This window comes from Pleurodeles waltl, chromosome 3_1 (genome assembly GCF_031143425.1).
Source record: "Pleurodeles waltl isolate 20211129_DDA chromosome 3_1, aPleWal1.hap1.20221129, whole genome shotgun sequence".
Taxonomy (NCBI): Eukaryota; Metazoa; Chordata; class Amphibia; order Caudata; family Salamandridae; genus Pleurodeles; species Pleurodeles waltl.
In genome coordinates this window covers 783804217-783824712 of record NC_090440.1, presented here as the reverse complement: position 1 = coordinate 783824712, position 20496 = coordinate 783804217, and the positions used below count along the sequence as shown (strand labels likewise).

General features: G+C 47.2%; 1 protein-coding gene across 1 annotated transcript in view; it reads left to right on the top strand.

Annotated features, from left to right (window-relative positions):
- Positions 1-20496, top strand: part of CTR9 (CTR9 homolog, Paf1/RNA polymerase II complex component) — a 248932-nt gene that overhangs the window by 133038 nt on the left and 95398 nt on the right. Inside the window, exons 14-15 of the mRNA XM_069223613.1 lie at positions 5285-5470; positions 8162-8249. Coding sequence (XP_069079714.1) covers positions 5285-5470; positions 8162-8249 — 274 coding nt within the window. The remainder of the gene's footprint in view (positions 1-5284; positions 5471-8161; positions 8250-20496) is intronic.

The following is a 20496-nucleotide window of genomic DNA, read 5'->3' as shown; positions in this document are numbered from 1 at the left end:
TATACTCTTATGGCTACCCTGCACTTACAATGTCTAAGGTTTTGTTTAGACACTGTAGGGGTACCATGCTCATGCACTGGTACCCTCACCTATGGTATAGTGCACCCTGCCTTAGGGCTGTAAGGCCTGCTAGAGGGGTGTCTTACCTATACTGCATAGGCAGTGAGAGGCTGGCATGGCACCCTGAGGGGAGTGCCATGTCGACTTACTCGTTTTGTCCTCACTAGCACACACAAGCTGGCAAGCAGTGTGTCTGTGCTGAGTGAGAGGTCTCCAGGGTGGCATAAGACATGCTGCAGCCCTTAGAGACCTTCCTTGGCATCACGGCCCTGGGTACTAGAAGTACCAGTTACAAGGGACTTATCTGGATGCCAGGGTCTGCCAATTGTGGATACAAAAGTACAGGTTAGGGAAAGAACACTGGTGCTGGGGCCTGGTTAGCAGGCCTCAGCACACTTTCAATTGTAAACATAGCATCAGCAAAGGCAAAAAGTCAGGGGGCAACCATGCCAAGGAGGCATTTCCTTACAATGGGCAAAACCCATTTGGAAGAGTACTACTAGACCTCTTAATGGCCTTTAGTACTGTGAGTGTGTCTTTCCCACATGGTTGACGAGGAGTAAGAAAAAATAGTGGAGCACTCAACATCTCTATGTATCATTCATGTACTGGTCCAAAAAACAATCTAGAAAGGGGAATTGGATCAAAGTGTGACTGGCTGAAAAGACAGAAGCAATAAGAAAAGGAACCAACAGGGTGTTGAAATTACATGTACCATCAACAACTTTAACAATAAATTAACTATATGTTCAACATATGGTATTTTGAATATCCTATCCATAGTATCATAAAAACACCTAAAAACAATATCAAAATATATAATCTTTTGATGCTGCAAAAAAATAAATAAAATTAATGTCCTTTGTTGTGAGGATCTGCTTAAAAATTTAAGCCCAAGAGTTTATTCCTTTTGAGTCTTCAAACATAATAAAATATTGTTCCGTCTATGCGATATATAGCCAAAAGTCCATTTGACAGTTGGGCCCTGTGCTTCAATCTTTATAGATCTTCCACACTCGAAGTTAGTTTCAGCCCATACAATGTTTTTGCTGACACGTGTTTCGTCCCATTCTGGGACTTTATCAAGGTTTCATTTTTAATGGACATCAAGTTTCCAATTGTGCAGAATCCAACTCTCTCACTGTTAATTTATCTAGCCCTCATCGGCAGCGGCATGTTAAATGTGTAGCCAAAAACATTTGACTACACATTTAACATGCCGCTGCTGATGAGAGAGTAGGATTCTGCACAATTGGAAACTTGATGTCCATTAAAAATAATCCATAAGCAATATTAACTATTGTTTAAATGCTCAAGCATCAAAATCTGTACACCTTACTCCCTCAATAACTGAACATCAATCAGCAATCAGAGTGACAAAGATTAGATTGAGGAACCCACTTGAGTTTCCGTGATCACATTTGTGGACTCACAAATCGGCACCTAATCAATTTCACCTCTCTAAGAAAATCATCCCAGGCGAAGACTCAAAGAATATTCTGTCCTTGTCTAAAGTAGGCCATTGAAATTTAATTCTTGCATTTCTGAATTAAGCATACATCGCTTCTTAAAGGGGATTAATTCATGCAGCTTAGCAACAGAAGCCAAAATGAGTGCTCACGTAACAACCATCTAACTCTGACTAGTTTTTCTTAGACTGGAGAATTAGTTTGAAGATATGTTAGATTTTGTTTCAAGCTGTCCTGTCACAGGTTCATGTCCCTAGTCTGCAGAGAAACAGACAATGCAAGAAACAAGTCTCAGGTTATTCTCTAGAAATTCCAAATGTGAGTAGTATTTTTGTCAGTCCTCCTAGATTATGGAGCACTCTAATACAAACATTTCTTCACTGGGGTCCCAAAACATATTTGCAAAGAACTTTCTGGTCACTATTTTGGACACTAATTTCTGGAACATGGAACTGTTTGCCAAGTATATTGTACTCCTCCATGACAAATGTGTATTACTGCATCCAGTTAGGCATAATTTGTTTCGGTCCTGATTGTAGGAGGCTGGACTGGCTTGTAGTGGGTACCAAGGGGTACTTACACTTTGCACCAGGCCCAGGTATCCCTTATTAGTGTAGAGGGGTGTCTAGCAGCTTAGGCTGATAGAAAATGTAGCTTAGCAGAGCAGCTTAGGCTGAACTAGGAGACGAATGAAGCTCCTACAGTACCACTAATGTCATATGCACAATATCATAAGAAAACACAATACACAGATATACTAAAAATAAAGGTACTTTATTTTTATGACAATATGCCAAAAGTATCTCAGTGAGTACCCTCAGGATGAGGATAGCAAATATACACAAGATGTATGTACACAATACCAAAATATGCAGTAATAGAAATAGAAAACAGTGCAAACAATGTATAGTCACAATAGAATGCAATGGGGGCACATAGGGATAGGGGCAACACAAACCATATACTCTAGAAGTGGAATGCGAACCACGAATGGACCCCAAACCTATGTGACCTTGTAGAGGGTCGCTGGGACTGTAAGAAAACAGTGAGTGTTAGAAAAATAGCCCACCCCAAGACCCTGAAAAGCGGGTGCCAAGTGCACCTAAGTTCCCCAAAGAGCACAGAAGTCGTGATAGGGGAGTTCTGCCAGGAAGACAAACACCAGCAATGCAACAACGATGGATTTCCAGACGAGAGTACCTGTGGAACAAGGGGACCAAGTCCAAAAGTCACGATCAAGTCGGGAGTGGCCAGATGCCCAGGAAATGCCAGCTGTGGTTGCATAGATGCTGCCACCGGATGGTAGAAGCTGTGGATTCTGAAGAACGACATGGGCTAGAAACTTCCCCTTTGGAGGATGGATGTCCCACGTCGTGAAGAAGCTTGCAGAGGTGTTTCGGTGCAGAAAGACCGCAAACCAGCCTTGCTAGCTGCAAGGGTCGCAGTTAGGGTTTTTGGATGCTGCTGTGGCCCAGGAGGGACCAGGATGTTGCCAATTGCGTGAGGAGACAGAGGGGGCGTCCAGCAAGACAAAGAGCCCACTCAGAAGCAAGCAGCACCCGCAGAAGTGCCAGAACAGGCACTACGAAGTGGAGTGAACCGGAGCTCACCCGAAGTCACAAAGGAGGGTCCCAAGACGCCGGAGGACAACTCAGGAGGTCGTGCACTGCAGGTTACAGTGCCGGGGACCCAGGCTTGGCTGTGCACAAAGGAAATCCTGGAAGAGTGCACAGGAGCCGGAGTAGCTGCAAAACATGCAGTTCCCAGCAATGCAGTCTAGCGTGGGGAGGCAAGGACTTACCTCCACCAAACTTGGACTGAAGAGTCACTGGACTGTGGGAGTCACTTGGACAGAGTTGCTGAGTTCAAGGGACCTCGCTCGTCGTGCTGAGAGGAGACCCAGAGGACCGGTGATGCAGTTCTTTGGTGCCTGCGGTTGCAGGGGGAAGATTCCGTCGACCCACAGGAGATTTCTTCTGATCTTCTAGTGCAGAGAGGAGGCAGACTACCCCCACAGCATGTACCACCAGGAAAACAGTTGAGAAGGCTGCCGGATCAGCGTTACAAGGTCGCAGTAGTCGTCATTGCTACTTTGTTGCAGTTTTGCAGGCTTCCAGAGCAGTCAGCGGTCGATTCCTTGGCAGAAGGTGAAGAGAGAGATGCAGAGGAACTCTGATGAGCTCTTGCATCCGTTATCTAAAGAATTCCCCAAAGCAGAGACCCTAAATAGCCAGAAAAGGAGGTTTGGCTACTTAGGAGAGAGGATAAGCTAGCAACACCTGGAGGAGCCTATCAGAAGGAGTCTCTGACGTCACCTGCTGGCACTGGCCACTTAGAGCAGTCCAGTGTGCCAGCAGCACCTCTGTTTTCAAGATGGCAGAGGTCTGGAGCATACTGGAGGAGCTCTGGGCACCTCCCAGGGGAGGTGCAGGTCAGGGGAGTGGTCACTCCCCTTTCCTTTGTCCAGTTTTGCGCCAGAGCAGGGCTGGGGGATCCCTGAACCAGTGTAGATTGGCTTATGCAGAAATGGGCACCATCTGTGCCCATGAAAGCATTTCCAGAGCCTGGGGGAGGCTACTCCTCCCCAGCCCTGACACCTTTTTCCAAAGGGAGAGGGTGTAACACCCTCTCTCTGAGGAAGTCCTTTGTTCTGCCTTCCTGGGCCAAGCCTGGCTGGACCCCAGGAGGGCAGAAACCTGTCTGAGGGGTTGGCAGCAGCTGCAGTGAAACCCCGGGAAAGGTCGTTTGGCAGTACCCGGGTCTGTGCTAGAGACTCGGGGGATCACGGAATTGTCTCCCCAATATCAGAATGGCATTGGGGTGACAATTCCATGATCTTAGACATGTTACATGGCCATGTTCGGAGTTACCATTGTGACGCTATACATATGTCGTGACATATGTATAGTGCACACGTGTAATGGTGTCCCCGCACTCACAAAGTCCGGGGAATTTGCCCTGAACAATGTGGGAGCACTTTGGCTAGTGCCAGGGTGCCCACACACTAAGTAACTTAGCACCCAACCTTTACCAGCTAAAGGTTAGACATATAGGTGACTTATAAGTTACTTAAGTGCAGTGGTAAATGGCTGTGAGATAACGTGGACATAATTCTTACACAGGCCTGCCCTTGCAGCCTGAGTGAAATAGTCAGAGCTCCCTATGGGTGGCACAAGAAATGCTGCAGTCCATAAGGATCTCCTGGAACCCCAATACCCTGGGTACCTCAGTACCATATACTAGGGAATTATAAGGGTGTTCCAGTATGCCAATGTAAATTGGTGAAATTGGTCACTAGCCTGTTAGTGACAATTTGGAAAGAAATGAGAGAGCTTAACCACTGAGGTTCTGGATAGCAGAGCCTCAGTGAGACAGTTAGTCATAACACAGGTAACACATACAGGGCACACTTATGAGCACTGGGGCCCTGGCTGGCAGGGTCCCAGTGACACATACAACTAAAACAACATATATACAGTGAAATATGGGGGTAACATGCCAGGCAAGATGGTACTTTCCTACACTGATTATGACAGTAAATATGCTAAGTTATGTTTTCCAGTATTCAGTAATGCAAAGATTATTTCTTCCACTGTAGGAGGTTTCTTTTACTTTTGTTTTGGTAGATCTTCAGATATGGTTACGCACTATTCCTATTTATGGAACAAAGAATTAGTAAGTGAACTAATGATCCATGCTTATCCCTTCTAAAACCTTTCCTTTCTCAATCTTTCTTGGTTCTCTGTTTATCTTAGGACCATCCAGATGCCTGGTCATTGATTGGCAACCTTCATGTGGCAAAACAAGAATGGGGTCCAGGTCAGAAGAAATTTGAGCGAATATTGAAGCAGCCATCTACACAGAATGACACATATTCCATGCTGGCCCTCGGCAACGTATGGTTACAGACTTTGCACCAGCCCACCAGAGACAGAGAAAAGGTAAGTGATGTGCAGCATATTCATTCTAAATTTGTTCTAGACACAGAGTCATTTGGGTGAGCAACTGGTTAGTTGTAGAAGCAGTAGTTTTGTTTAAGTCATTTTTACAAGTATTGATGTTAATTGCATTGCTTTTAAAATCATGATATATTGTGAAATATAGGATGAGTCATAAATATGAAAACAGAATATTTGTAGCAATTGATGCTGTGGATACACATGCTCTGCATACTCCTGTCATGTAGTGTTGGGCTCTGATGTTTGCAACTTGTTTTTCTCCAAAGAAGACTTTTGAATCATGAAGTATATGGTGACTACTTCTTAAGTGACATTGTGCATGGGCACATAGACCTTTTTAGATTGTTTTGTCTTTGCCTTCTGGTTGGAAGGCGGTACCCATGGCTCCAGCCATCGCAGAAGCTGTACCCTCTGCCCACCAATCATCACCAAGGTGATTTTCTCTTCTGACCCTTTGAAGGATCAATTGGAGGCAATAGGGCAGACACTCTGGTCTTTGAGTATAACAGTCACCTACACCAAGCACACCAAAGCCCCTGGAGACGAGGCAGACCACCGAGGGGTGTCAGGGCCACCAGCCCTTTGAAACAGTTAAGCTAGTCCTCTGGGGCACCATGTGGCTGTGGCACATGCCAACTTCAAGAGAAGTCTACGGAGCCAGTACCTCTGCACACCCTTAGTTACAGGTGGTCAGCCCGACTCAATCGTCTGCCAAAACAAAGATCTTACTCCTCTGAGCTGAAGCCCACATCAGCGTCAAATGTAACCAGGCCTCAAGATGCCACCAGTTCTCAAATATCACTTGGAACCAGCACCACCCCTGGTGCCAAAGCAGTAGGAGCTGAGACTTACCTCAATGCTGATGGAGCAGACTCCCAAAGCCCCCACGCTGCTTCCAAAAGACACATCTTTGCCATCAAGAGTAACCGGCTCCAATAGTTTCAGTGATTCTGAACAGCCAATCCTTTTGTGGCTCCAAGCAGAGCTTGATGCCTGCCAAAATAAACTTTATATTCATCCCCAAGACTGGATGATTTACTACCAAACCACCGCCCAAAGTGGTTAACACCTTACCACACAAGCGTAAGCCAACTTTTGAGGAGGACAAAAGCAAAAAAAGAAGCGCAAAGGCACAAACCATATCCACTTTACCCCTTATACTCCTCCACCACCTCCATCTCAGCCTCTTTCCCCTTCTACCTTCAGAGATACTACCAAAGGCATATAGGGTCAGCTCAATCTTTGGTTGAATCGCACAGCCCATGCCACCAAAATGAACCAGACAACACTTCTGGGCCACTTGGTGAGGGGTAGAACCCTGGGACAGATATACTATAGACCCTCCAGGTATTCTGACGTTTGTATGCTCCAGTAAGGCTGACATTTAGTTGAGACCCTTCTCCAAGGCTGAACGTACTGTTCAGTTCCTAAGCATGCTTACGGACATGTTAAAAAACTGGCTACAGAGCCCTTTAAGGACCCTATCAAAGCAAAGGTAGTAACCCTAAAGGTGGAACATAAGTACACATTCTGGTCCACCATACATCAGTAGACGTGTAGAACTGGACTCCTTAGCCTGCAAACTCTCAGGGACAGGTAATTCTTGGCCTCCCGACAAGGGGAGTAAGAAGTTTGATGCAGCAGGTAAGAGGGTAGACACAGGGGCCTCTAACCATTGCCAATTCTGTCTGCCTACTGCCATGATACAATAGGGCCTGTTGGGACCAAATGTAGAATTTGTTAAAACTCCTGCTGCCCAAGCCCACAGAACGGAGGAAAGCTAGTCGCAGAGGTCAAAAACGTTTCTAACTGACCTATTCGTTGCACCCTTAATGCAGCAAACACCGCACCTCGGGGTGGGGGAATTAAACATGTATCATTAATCAGAAACATGCATTGGTCCATATTTCAGGGTTTAAACCCAAGATGCAACACCTGCTTACTCTCCCCTTTGATGGGGAACGTCTGTGCAGGCAACAAAAACAAAAAAAAATACAAAGGATACACATACGGTCAAAGCCATGGGGGCTCTCCAGATCACTTGCCAGAGAGTCCTTCCGAAGGCAGCAATACCACAGGGGTTCTAAGACCACCTCCATAGACACATGCTCTTACCAGAGGTGGCAGCAACAGCAGCCCTACCACCCTTACCCCCCTAAAGGCTACTCTAGAGACGGCATCGGGTAAACAACAATAGAGGAAAGTCAAGGGAGGTTCCAGCAAGAGGGACTCCACCACCACAAAACACTGACTTCATACAGTTCCTATCCGACTGCACCAGGTGGGGGGGAGGGGAGAATCAGGGATTTCTTGCCATGGGAAATCACTTAAGACAAGTAGGTTCTTACCATAGTTCAACACAGTTACTGCTTAGAGCTTCACTCATACACCCAAACATACCCACTAACGTTTCTAGTTATACTTATCCTATCTCACCTCGTTCATTAATATTGTTTGTATTGGGTTGAATTAAATATGCTATTTTGCTGTTGTACGGATTGTGTCTGCTAACATATGAAGATTGATTAAATCAGTAGTTAGATGAGAATTGAAATGGGTTGTCCATTTGTATGTACTCCATGCACCTAGAATTGCTGCATAAGTTGTCTAAATTAGATATGCAATTCCAATATATCTCTTTGATTCTTTTTTTTTTTTCTTCTTTTTTTTAAGGAAAAACGGCATCAGGATCGCGCGCTGGCAATCTATAAACAAGTCTTGCGAAATGATGCCAAGAACCTATATGCTGCAAATGGCATAGGTGAATATAAATCTTTTGTTCAGCTCCCTCTTTCTCCAGTTCAGTACAGTATAAAAAATTAACACATTTTAAAGAACATTGCATTGCTGTCTGAAGAACAATCCTTTGAATGGTGAAGATAATCCAGTTTCCCACACTTTTATATTCTGGCGAGGCTACACAGCATTGTGCTATGCTACTTTCATTTTCTAACTGCATAAGAATGTAATTTAGTTTTCCTTGATGGTTACATTGGAATGGTTTGTTATAGAATTTGGTTCACAAATTTCCTGAGCACTACCAGCTCAGATATTGCAAGGGTTCATGCTGTGACACTTGACATGCCTTTTTATATGTGCCGTGTAGTACTGCTGAACTCAACTGATTTTTTTTTCTTTCTGCTAATGACTAATACTGGCCACTTTTCGCTATTTTCTATCATGTTAAGCTTTCCTTATCAAAGGTTGCTCTTGCCTTCCACATAGACTAGAACATCACATTTCCATCAGTCTGTATTTCTTCTCACCAACAAAGATGATACTGCATAGACGGGACTACTCTGCAAGACCGAGTGGATGATGAGCTCTCTGAGTTGTTGGAGCAGAAAGACTAATATCAGTTTGCTTTTGGTTTACCTTGTGTAGCAAGAACTTGCAATGCTTAAGCCAAGAAAGAACCTCCACTGGTGTTTGTGCACATTCAATGAGACACTGCATCTACTGCTGTCACCAGGGGCATTCCAGTGGCTAGTATTTCCCAGAGAACAACTTGCTGGTGCTGTACATAGTTCAGGTACTCAGTTACCGATACCTTACCAGGGCTGTGTTATATGACCTCTTGGTTAATTTGCACTACTCAAACCACATCCTGAAGGGTATTGCTTTGGGACTCGTACATAAGAAGGAAAATCTGTCAGAAGTGTCTATCAAAAGAAACATTTACTCACATTCAGTAACTATCTGTTCGATGGCATGTGTGGCTGTAGATACACATGCTCTGCAAACTCCTGCCATCTAGTATTGGATCCGGAGTGGTGCAAGTTGTTTTTCTTCGAAGAAGTGTTCCGAGTCACGAGATTGAGTGACTCCTCTCGGTGACATTGCGCATGGGCATCAACTTCTTTGTTAGATTATTTTCTCTCCGTTTGGTTCGGACGTGTGTGGCTTGACTCTGTCTATCGGCTCTCTTCGGTTCAGAAATTTCTAGTCTCTTTCTGTTTTTTTTTTTTTTGTTTCTTTGATATTAGCGATCCAATCAGTTAGTTGATCCAGGCTCTGTCCGACCGCCCTTCGAGGCCCTACAGGCCTACCTTCCATGGGGCTCCGGCACTGACAGGAATGATTCCCTGATGGAATGGGCTCAATTCCATTCCTGTCCTCTGTGTTACGCCAACTTCCTGCACCCCAACCAGAACCTCCTGCGCAACCTTTGCCCCTCTCTGGGCCATCGTGAGGCTGGCTGCGATGCTTGCAAGTCGTTCCGTATGAAAAAGACACTTCGGGACCGACGCGCTCGTATGCTTGATATGGCTCAGAAGACATCGGACGACATCCCGGACATCTTCGGTGAGGATCCTGCTCAAGAGGAACCTGAGCAGGGGAAGGGGGCTCTCTCCAGCCAGGACAGTTCTGGGTCGGATGTTGAATTTTACATTAAAAGCCAGGAAGTGACCTCTGCTCACCACGTGAGTACTGTGACCCCCCCAGCCCACCCCCCCACTATCCCATACAATGTTTCCAAAAAGACATTCCAGCCTGTCCTTGATGTCTCCAGTCCTACACTGCCATTTGGCCTTGGTCTGCACCATAAAAACCACTATCAGTGCTGAAAGTGGCCCGAAGGCCAAAGACGCCTTGTCAGCATCAACTTCTACAGCTTCAAACCAAACACTCGTTTTGGGATTGAACTGGACCTCAGGACCGAGCCTACATCCGCAAGCCTCTTTTTTGCCAACCAAGGTCCCGGAGCCAAAGACCTCAGTCCCTAAAACATCGGAGCCGAAACCATTGAAGAGCAGAGACTCCCACACTTCCTCTTCCACTGCCTCCTCCACGTTCATCTTCACCATCGCACCCCCCAACTCACCCGTAACAGGAGATTACATTCCACAGGGTCCCCCCCACTCTTTTACTGGCGGGTTGTGGGGTCCTCCAGATGACACTGACTCATGGGATGCATATGACCCTGATCCCTTTCCATCTAGTGATCCTGACCTCTACCCTGCACGCCCCTCACCACCAGAAGACACTACTTCCTACCAGCAAGTATTCGCCAGAACAGCCACTTTTCATAATGTGGACATGCACAAGGATCCTGTTTAGCAGGATTTCTTATATGACAGACTAGCAGCCACGCAGAAAGAAACTCAGTACTTCCCCATGATTCCTGGCATGCTTCAACATGCTAAGGATATTTTTAAAGAACCTGTCTGCTCTCGCACCATTACACCTCAAGTGGCCCAAAAATACAAAGTGGCCCCCTCTGACCCATTGCACATCAGGGCACAAGTACCACCTGATTCTATTGTGGCTACAACGGTCTGTAAACAGGTAAATAGTCAAGCTACTGGGGTCTGTCCTCCCCATAAGTAGGAAAGCAAACACATTGATGCCGCCGGTTAAAGGGTGGCAGCCCAAGCTGCAAATCATTGGTGGATAGCCAACTCCCTGGTACTTTTTGCCCGGTATAACTGGGCCCACTGGGATGAAATGGAAGAGCTCTTGCAGTTTCTTCAAGAGCAACATTGGAAAAGAGGTCAGCAAATTGTCTCAGAGCGCCAGACCATCTCTAATAATTCTATTAGGTGCACACTTAATGCTGCAGACACAGCCGCAAGAGGAATCAACACCAGTTTCTTCCTCAGACGGCACTTTTGAAAGCACCACTCAGGTTTCAAACCTGAAGTCCAGCAGGCAGTACTCAATATGCCCTTTGATGGAGAGTACCTCTTTGGCCCACAAGCTGACACCACATTGGACAAGTTAAAAAAGGACATCAACACTCAAAAGCCTTGGGGCCCTGCTTTAGCTACCCTGTCTTCAGTAGCTCATATAAGTTGTCCACATCAAAGGTGTCAACATCACAACCTAGACAGCCTCAGTCCACCCACACAAGAGGTTTCTACTGAGGTTCCTACAGGAGAACTGCCCATAAATGAAGAGGAAATAATGCCGTTTCTCATGGCTCCTCCTCCACTGCCAAGCAGTGACTACCTCGAACTTCTCAACACCTAACACCTGTTGGAGGAGAATTCAACATTTTTATTTAATTGGGACACCATTACTACGGACCAATGGGTCCTTAGTATTATCCAACATGGTTACTGTCTGGAGCTTATCTCCACTCCTCCCAGTATTCCCCCTCGCACTCAGACTATCTCAGGAACACTTAACCCTTCTCAAGCAAGAAGTCAAATACCTTCTTTTCAAAGGGGCTGTAGAACCGGTTCCGCCACAACACCAAGGGACAGGAGTATACACCCTATACTTCCTGATTATCAAAACAGACGTGTCTCTCAGACCAATACTAGACCTTCGTTCTCTAAACAAATAACATCCTTACAGAACACTTCCACATGGTTACTCTTCAGGATGTCATTCCACTTCTACAGCAAGGTGACTTCATGACAGCTCTAGATCTAAAGGAATCATACTTTCTTATACCAGTTTACCCTGCACACTGAAAATATTTATTATTTTGTCATTGCAGGCAAACACTATCAATTTAAAGTCCTTCTCTTCGGAGTCACTACCCCTCCCAGGGTGTTCACAAAATGCCTAGCAGTAGTCGCTGCACACTGGAAAAGACAGAACATTTGTCTTTCCTTACCTGGTGACTGGCTTATCAAAGCCAGTACATTATACCAGTGTCAAGTACACACTCAGATAACAGTATGTCTCCTGCTCAAGTTGGGCTTCATCCTCAGCATTCCCAGATCTCATCTCCCACCACTTCAGATTCAACCTTATCTAGGGGCTGTAGGAAGCTGGCCTGGTGTGTGGTGGACACCTATGGTGTTACCACTCTATACCAGGTCCAGGTATCCCTGATTAGTGAAGTGTAGGTAGTTTCTTAAAAGCCAGGGCTCTCTAGCGGTAGCTGGGGATGAGAAGTCAAGACTTATCTAGGAGATATGCAAAGCTTATACAATACCAGTACAGCCACACATCACTTACACACATGAAAGACCCACACATTGTTACTATAATAAAGTACATTTATTTTTGTAACACATACTAAAATACTGTATAGGCAATACCCCAACTGGAGGTAAGTAAACACACCATTATATACACATTAGCAATCCGTAAATAGCATAAAAGCATAAGGCATTGGTAGAAAACAATAGCAAATAGTGAGGTCCCTAGAGGAGGGCCAAACCATATACTAAAAAAGTGTAATGTGAAAGACAGTCCCCTCACTCAAGGAAGTGGAATCAGTAGAGGGGTGATGGAGGAACTAGGAACCCCAAGAGGTGAGTACCAGAGTGACCCCCAGCGACCAGGAGAGCAGAGGTAAGTACCTGGTTCTCCCCAAGACCAATAGAAGGATTTTGGAATGGAAGAACTCAGAGGTGGATCCTGACAGGAGAGGACCTGCAAAGGAAGGTGACCAAGTCCAGTTTGTGATGGAGTGTCTGGTTGTAGCAAGAGTCACTACCCACCCTTCTGTGAATGCAGGACCAGATCGACGGTGGACGAAGAAGACAAGCAGTGCAGCACAGGAGCAGAAGACAAGTTATGGAAGTGATGCAAGTGATATCCCACATAGGCGGTCGTTCTGCAGTCGGTCAGTGGTGCTGGAAAACCACCAACCATCCTTGGCAAATACAAGATTGGAGGAGAAGGTTTTGCAAGGCTGAAGAGGACCAGTAAGGTCCAGGGGCCGCGACCCAAGGAGGGGAGTCCGGGGTGACCCTCAGCAGCTGGAAGAGTAACAAGAGCAAGCAGCCCCCACAGGCTACCTTCGAGCAGCAGGCACAGTAGTCCCAATGAGACACACCCAACACACCTGAAGAAGTGTCCCACGTCACTGGAGCAGCTGGCAGGAGACTGTGTGTTCCAGGGAGAAGTGCTGGGGGCCGGGGCTACATGGAGCCTGGAGATCCCTTGCTAGCTGCAAAAGTCGCGGTGCACAAGGGTATGGTCCTGCACGAAGAGACAAGGGCTTACCATCTCCCATGTTGGAACAGCTGGTAGAGAGGACCTAGGGGACCACTCCAGACCACCACCTGTGATGTAGGATCAAAGCAGCTCCGGAGGAGATAAGATCCATGCATCTGGTTGTCATTGTAGTTGGTGCCTGCAGATGCAGACGAGTGACTCCTTCACTCCAAGGGAGATTCCTTCTTACTTCTTGTGCAGGCTGAAGACTTGTCTGCCTCAGAGGATGCACAGCTAGAGAAATATTGCATTTGCTGGAGGGAGCTGAAGAAACAATGTTGCGGAGTCTTTGCTGTAGTTGCAGTGTCTGTTCCTGGAGGGTCCAGTTGTAGTCCCAGTGGCCAGAAGATGAATGGAATCTTGCAAGTCAAATCTGACAACCCACCCAAGAGGGAGACCCTAAATAGCCCAGAAAGGGGGTTTGGTCACCTAGCAGCGTGACCACCTATCAGGAGAGCGCTGTGACATCACCTACCTGACCTAGCCACTCATCCTCCCTGGGGCCTCTGCCCACCTTGGATTCAAGATGGCAGAATCAAGTGGTCACCTGAAGGTGCCCCCCTATTTCCCCCCCCCCCCCCACACACCTGGTGTGGTGAATGACAGGAGAGTGGTCACTCCCCTTCCTTTGTCAAGTTTCATCACAGAGCAGGGACCGGCGGTCCCTGGACCCATGCAAACAAGTTTATTTTTATGCAAGGAGAGCACCAAATGTGCCCTTCAAAGTATACCAGTAGCTTGGGGAGGCTACCCCTCCCAAGCCATGTAACACTTATTTCCATGGTAGGGGGTGTTGCCTCCCTCAGGAAATCCTTTGTTCTGCCTTCCTCTGCCTGAGCTAGTCAAGCAGCAGGAGGGCAGAAACCTGTCTGAGGGGCTGCAGCACCGCATGCTGCCCTGAAAACCCCAGGAGACTATTAGGAGCAATGCTGGGCGTCCTCTAAGGAGTGCATGGAATCATACAACCAATATTGACAACAGTATTGGGGTATGATTCCAACATTTTGATACCAAATATTTCAGAGTTACCATTATGTAGCTGGACACAGGTGTGTCCATTACACGAGTAACATGGCTTCCCGGCACCTACAAAGTCCAGTGTAATGGAGCTTGAGTACGCAGGGGCACCTCTGCTAAGGCAGGGATACCCTCACACACAGGTTTCTGCACCCTGCTGTAAGGAAATGCCTCCTTGGCATGGTTACCCCCTGACTTTTTGCCTTTGCTGATGCTATGTTTTGATTTGAAAGTGTGCTGAGGCCTGCCAACCAGGCCCCAGCACCGGTGTTCTTTCCCTAACCTGTACTTTTGTTTTCACAATTGGCACACCCTGGCATCCAGGTAAGTCCCTTGTAACTGGTACCAAGGGCCCTGATGCCAGGGAAGGACTCTAAGGGCTGCAACATATCTTATGCCACCCTGGGGACCCCTCACTCAGCACAGACACACTGCTTGCCAGCTTGTGTATGCTGGTGAGGACAAAATGAGTAAGTCGACATGGCACTCCCCGCAGGGTGCCATGCCATCCTCACACTGCCTATGCAGTATAGATAAGTCACCCCTCTAGCAGGCCTTACAGCCCTAAGGCAGGGTGCACTATACCATAGGTGAGGGCACCAGTGCATGAGCACTGTATCCCTACAGTGTCTAAGCAAAACCTTAGACATTGTAAGTGCAGGGTAGCCATAAGAGTATATGGTCTGGGAGTCTGTCATACACGAACTCCACAGCACCATAATGGCTACACTGAAAACTGGGAAGTTTAGTATCAAACTTCTCAGCACAGTAAATGCACACTGATGCCAGTGTACCTTTTATTGTAACATACACCCCAGAGGGCACCTTAGAGGTGCCCCCTGAAACCTTAACCAACTACCTGTGTAGGCTGACTGGTTTTAGCAGCCTGCCACACTTGAGACATGTTGCTGGCCACATGGGGAGAGTGCCTTTGTCACTCTGTGGCTAGTAACAAAGCCTGTACTGGGTGGAGATGCTTATCACCTCCCCCTTGCAGGACTGTAACACCTGGCGGTGAGCCTCAAAGGCTCACCCCCTTTGTTACAGCACCACAGGGCACTCCAGCTAGTGGAGTTGCCCGCCCCCTCCGGCCACGGCCCCACTTTTGGCAGCAAGGCCGGAGGAGATAATAAGAAAAACAAGGAGGAGTCACTGGCCAGTCAGGACAGCCCCTAAGGCAACCTTAGCTGAAGTGACTCTGACTTTTAGAAATCCTCCAACTTGCAGATGGAGGATTCCCCCAATAGGGATAGGAATGTGACCCCCTCCCCTTGGGAGGAGGCACAAAGAGGGAGTAGCCTCCCTCAGGGCTAGTAGCCATTGGCTACTGCCCTCCCAGACCTAAACACACCCCTACATTCTGTATTTAGGGGCTCCCTTGAACCTAGGAACTCAGATTCCTGCAACCTAAGAAGAAGAGGACTGCTAAGCTGAAAAACCCTGCAGAGAAGACGGAGACACCAACTGCTTTGGCCCCATCTCTACCGGCCTGTCTCCCCCCTTCTAAAGACACTGCTCCAGCGACGCTTTCCCCAGGACCAGCGACCTCTGAATCCTCAGAGGACTGCCCTGCTCTAGAAGGACCAAGAAACTCCCGAGGACAGCGGCCCTTTTCACCCAAGACTGCAACTTTGTTTCAAAGGAGCAACTTTAAAACAACTATGTTTCCCGCCGGAAGCGTGAGACTTGCTACTCTGCACCCTACGCCCCCGGCTCGAGTTGTGGAGAAACAACACTTCAGGGAGGACTCCCCGGCGACTGCTAGACCGTGAGTAGCCAGAGTTGCCCCCCCTCCCTGAGTCCCCACAGCGACGCCTGCAGAGGGAATCCCGAGGCTCCCCCTGACCGCAACTACCTGACTCCAAGATCCGACACCTGGTAAAGACTCTGCACCCACAGCCCCCAGGACCTGAAAGATCGGAACTCCAGTGCAGGAGTGACCCCCAGGAGGCCCTCTCCCTTGCCCAGGTGGTGGCTACCCCGAGGAGCCCCCCCCTTGCCTGCCTGCATCGCTGAAGAGACCCCTTGGTCTCCCATTGATTTCCATTGGAAACCCAACGTGTGTTTGCTCACTGCACCCGGCCGCCCCCGTGCCGCTGAGGGTGTACTTTCTGTGCTAACTTGTGTCGTCCCCCCCCCGGTGCCCTACAAAACCCCGCTGGTCTGCCCTCCGGAGACGCGGGTACTTACCTGCTGGCAGACTGGAACCGGGGCACCCCCTTCTCCATTGAAGCCTATGCGTTTTGGGCACCACTTTGACCTCTGCACCTGACCGGCCCTGAGCTGCTGATGTGGTAACTTTGGGGTTGCTCTGAACCCCCAACGGTGGGCTACTTTGGACCCAAACTTGAACCCCGTAGGTGGTTTACTTACCTGCAAGAACTAACAAACTCTTACTCCCCCTAGGAACTGTGAAAATTGCACTAAGTGCCTAGTTTTAAAATAGCTATATGTGATTTATGTGAAAAGTATATAGGCTATTGTGATTATTCGAAGTTCCTAAAGTACCTACCTGCAGTACCTTTCATTTGAAGTATTCCATGTAAAATTTGAACCTGTGGTTCTTTAAATAAAATAAACTAAGAAAGTATATTTTTCTATACAAAAACCTTTTGACCTGGAATTGTCTCTGAGTGTGTGTTCCTCATTTATTGCTTGTGTATGTACAACAAATGCTTAACACTACTCCTTTGATAAGCCTACTGCTCGACCACACTACCACAAAATAGAGCATTAGTGTTCTCTTTTTGCCACTATCTTACCTCTAAGGGGAACCCTTGGACTCTGTGCATACTATTCCTTACTTTGAAATAGTACATACAGAGCCAACATCCTACATTGGTGGATCAGCGGTGGGGTACAAGACTTTGCATTTGCTGGACTACTCAGCCAATACCTGATCACACGACAAATTCCAAAAATTGTCATTAGAAACTGATTTTTACAATTTGTGCTATTTTTCTAAATTCTTAAAAGTCCTGCTAGGGCCTTGTGTTAGTCCCTGTTAGCATTTCTTTTAGAGTTTAAACGTTTTGTGAAAGTTTGAATTAGGTTCTAGAAATAGTTTTAGATTCTTAAAAAGTATTCCAACTTTTAGAAACATAATGCCTGGTGCAGATGAGAATGTGGTGGAACTCGACCTCACACCTTACCTCCATCTTAAGATGAGGGAGCTAAGGTCTCTGCAAAATAAAGAAAATCCCAGTTGGCTTAAGACACTCCAAACAACCGCTCCAGGAGCTTTTGGCAGAGTTTGAAAAAGCCAACCCCTCTGAGGATGACAACCCAGATGATGATGATAGTGACTTGGAGGAGGATTCCCGCCTTCCAGTCCTAATTAGGGGAATCGGGGACCCTCAATCCCTGATTCCAACTGTGACAGTCAGAGATGCTGCTTCCCTCACAGGAGGGGCCAGCACCTCTGAAATCACTGAGGATAGCCTCAGTGAAGAGGACCTCCTGTTAGCCAGGATGGCCAAAAGATTGGCTTTTGGAGAGACAGCTCTTAGTCCTAGAAAGGGAAAGGCAAGAGATGGGTTTTGGTCCCATCCATGGTGGCAGCAACTTAAATAGGGTCAGAGATTCTCCGGACATGTTGAAAATCCCTAAAGGGATTGTGACTAAATATGAAGATGGTGATGACATCACCAAATGGTTCACAGCTTTTGAGAAGGCTTGTGCAACCAGAAAAGTGAGCAGATCTCACTGGGGTGCTCTCCTTTGGGAAATGTTCACTGGAAAGTGTACTCCTCACACTCTCTGGAAAAGATGCAGAATCTTATGACCTCATGAAGGGTACCCTGATTGAGGGCTTTGGATTCTCCACTGAGGAGTATAGAATTAGATTCAGGGGGGCTCAAAAAACCTCGAGCCAGACCTGGTTTGATTTTGTGGACTACTCAGTGAAAACACTGGATGGTTGGATTCAAGGCAGTGGTGTAAATCATTATGATGGGCTGTACAATTTATTTGTGAAAGAACACCTGTTAAGTAATTGTTTCAATGATAAACTGCATCAGCATCTGGTAGACCTAGGACCAATTTCTCCCCAAGAATTGGGAAAGAGGGCAGACCATTGGGTCAAGACTAGGGTGACCAAGACTTCCACAGGGGGTGACCAAAAGAAAGGGGTCACAAAGCCTCCCCAGGGGAAGAGTGTTGAGACATCCAAAAACAAAAATAGTAAAGAGTCTTCTACAGGCCCCCAAAAACCTGCACAGGAGGGTGGGCCCAGAGCCTCTTCACAAAACAATTTTGGGTACAAGGGTGAAAACTTTGATCCCAAAAAGGCCTGGTGTCGTAGCTGTAATCAGCCTGGACACCAAAGTGGAGACAAGGCCTGTCCCAAGAAAAGTACCACTTCTAACTCCACTCCAGCTAACACTGGAATGGCTAGTCTCCAAGTGGGATCAACAGTGTGCCCAGAGAAAATCAGGTGTCACACTGAAGCTACATTAGTCTCTGAGGGTGGGGTGGATTTAGCCACACTGGCTGCCTCGCCTCCTAACATGCAAAAATACAGGCAGCAGCTCTTAATTAATGGGACAAGTGTAGAAGGCCTGAGGGATACAGGTGCCAGTGTCACTATGGTGACAGAGAAACTGGTTTCCCCTGGTCAATACCTGGCTGGACAAACTTTTCCAGTCACCAATGGTGACAATCAGACTAAAGTACATCCCATGGCTATGGTAACTTTAGAGTGGGGAGGGGTCAATGGCCTGAAACAGGTGGTGGTCTCCTCAAATATTCTAGTAGACTGTTTGCTTGGAAATTACCTGGAGTCCTCAACATGGGCTGAGGTAGAACTGAAAACCCATGTAGCCATGCTGGGTATCCCTGAACTGGTGTGTGTCAAGACAAGGGCACAGTGCAAGGCTCAGGGTGAAAAAGTAGAGCTGGAGCCTGGAAAAAGGGCCCAGCCTACCAAGAGAAAAGGAAAGACAACTGGGAAACCAGCTGCAACACAACAACAAAAAGAGAACCTCTCTTCTCAGGAAGAAGTTCTGCCCTCTGAGGGAACTGAGCCTATGGAGTTAGAACCTTATCAGGTTGAGTTCTTAGGCCCAGGGGGGCCCTCAAGGGAGCAGTTGTGTAAGGGGCAAGAAACCTGTCCCTCTCTTGAAAACTTTAGACAGCAAGCTGCTGAAGAGTCCAATGGCAAGAAAACTGGAACACATAGGGTCTATTGGGAAGATGGACTCCTGTACACTGAGGCAAGAGATCCTAAACCTGGTGGTAGTGCCTCAGGAGTTTAGAGAGTTCATACTGACCTTAGCCCATGATATTCCTCTTGCTGGGCATTTGGGACAAACCAAGACGTGGTTGAGACTAGTCAACCACTTCCACTGGCCCAACATGTCCCAGAAAGTCAAGGAGTTTTGTGTCTCCTGTACCACCTGTCAAGCCAGTGGCAAGACAGATGGACACCCAAAGGCCCCCCTCATTCCACTTCCAGTGGTGGGGGTCCCCTTTGAAAGAGTGGGTGTGGACATAGTGGGTCCACTTGAACCTCCCACAGCCTCAGGGAACATGTATATCCTAGTAGTAGTGGATCATGCTACTAGATACCCTGAAGCTATTCCCCTTAGGTCGACTACTGCCCCTGCAGTAGCCAAGGCCCTCATTGGTATTTTTACCAGAGTGGGTTTTCCTAAGGAAGTGGTGTCTGACAGAGGTACCAACTTCATGTCCGCATACCTGAAACACATGTGGAATGAGTGTGGAGTGACTTATAAATTCACTACACCATACCATCCACAAACTAATGGCCTTGTTGAGAGATTCAACAAGATATTAACAGGCATGATCATGGGGCTCCCTGAAAAACTCAAAAGGAGATGGGATGTTGTCTTGCCATGTCTGCTTTTTGCTTACAGAGAGGTGTCTCAGAAGGGAGTAGGGTTCTCACCCTTTGAACTTCTGTTTGGCCACCCTGTAAGGGGACCTCTAGGTCTTGTGAAAGAAGGCTGGGAGAGACCTCTTCATGAGCCTAAACAAGACATAGTGGACTATGTACTTGGCCTACGTTCAAGGATGGCAGAGTACATGGAAAAGGCAAGTAAAAACCTTGAGGCCAGCCAACAGCTCCA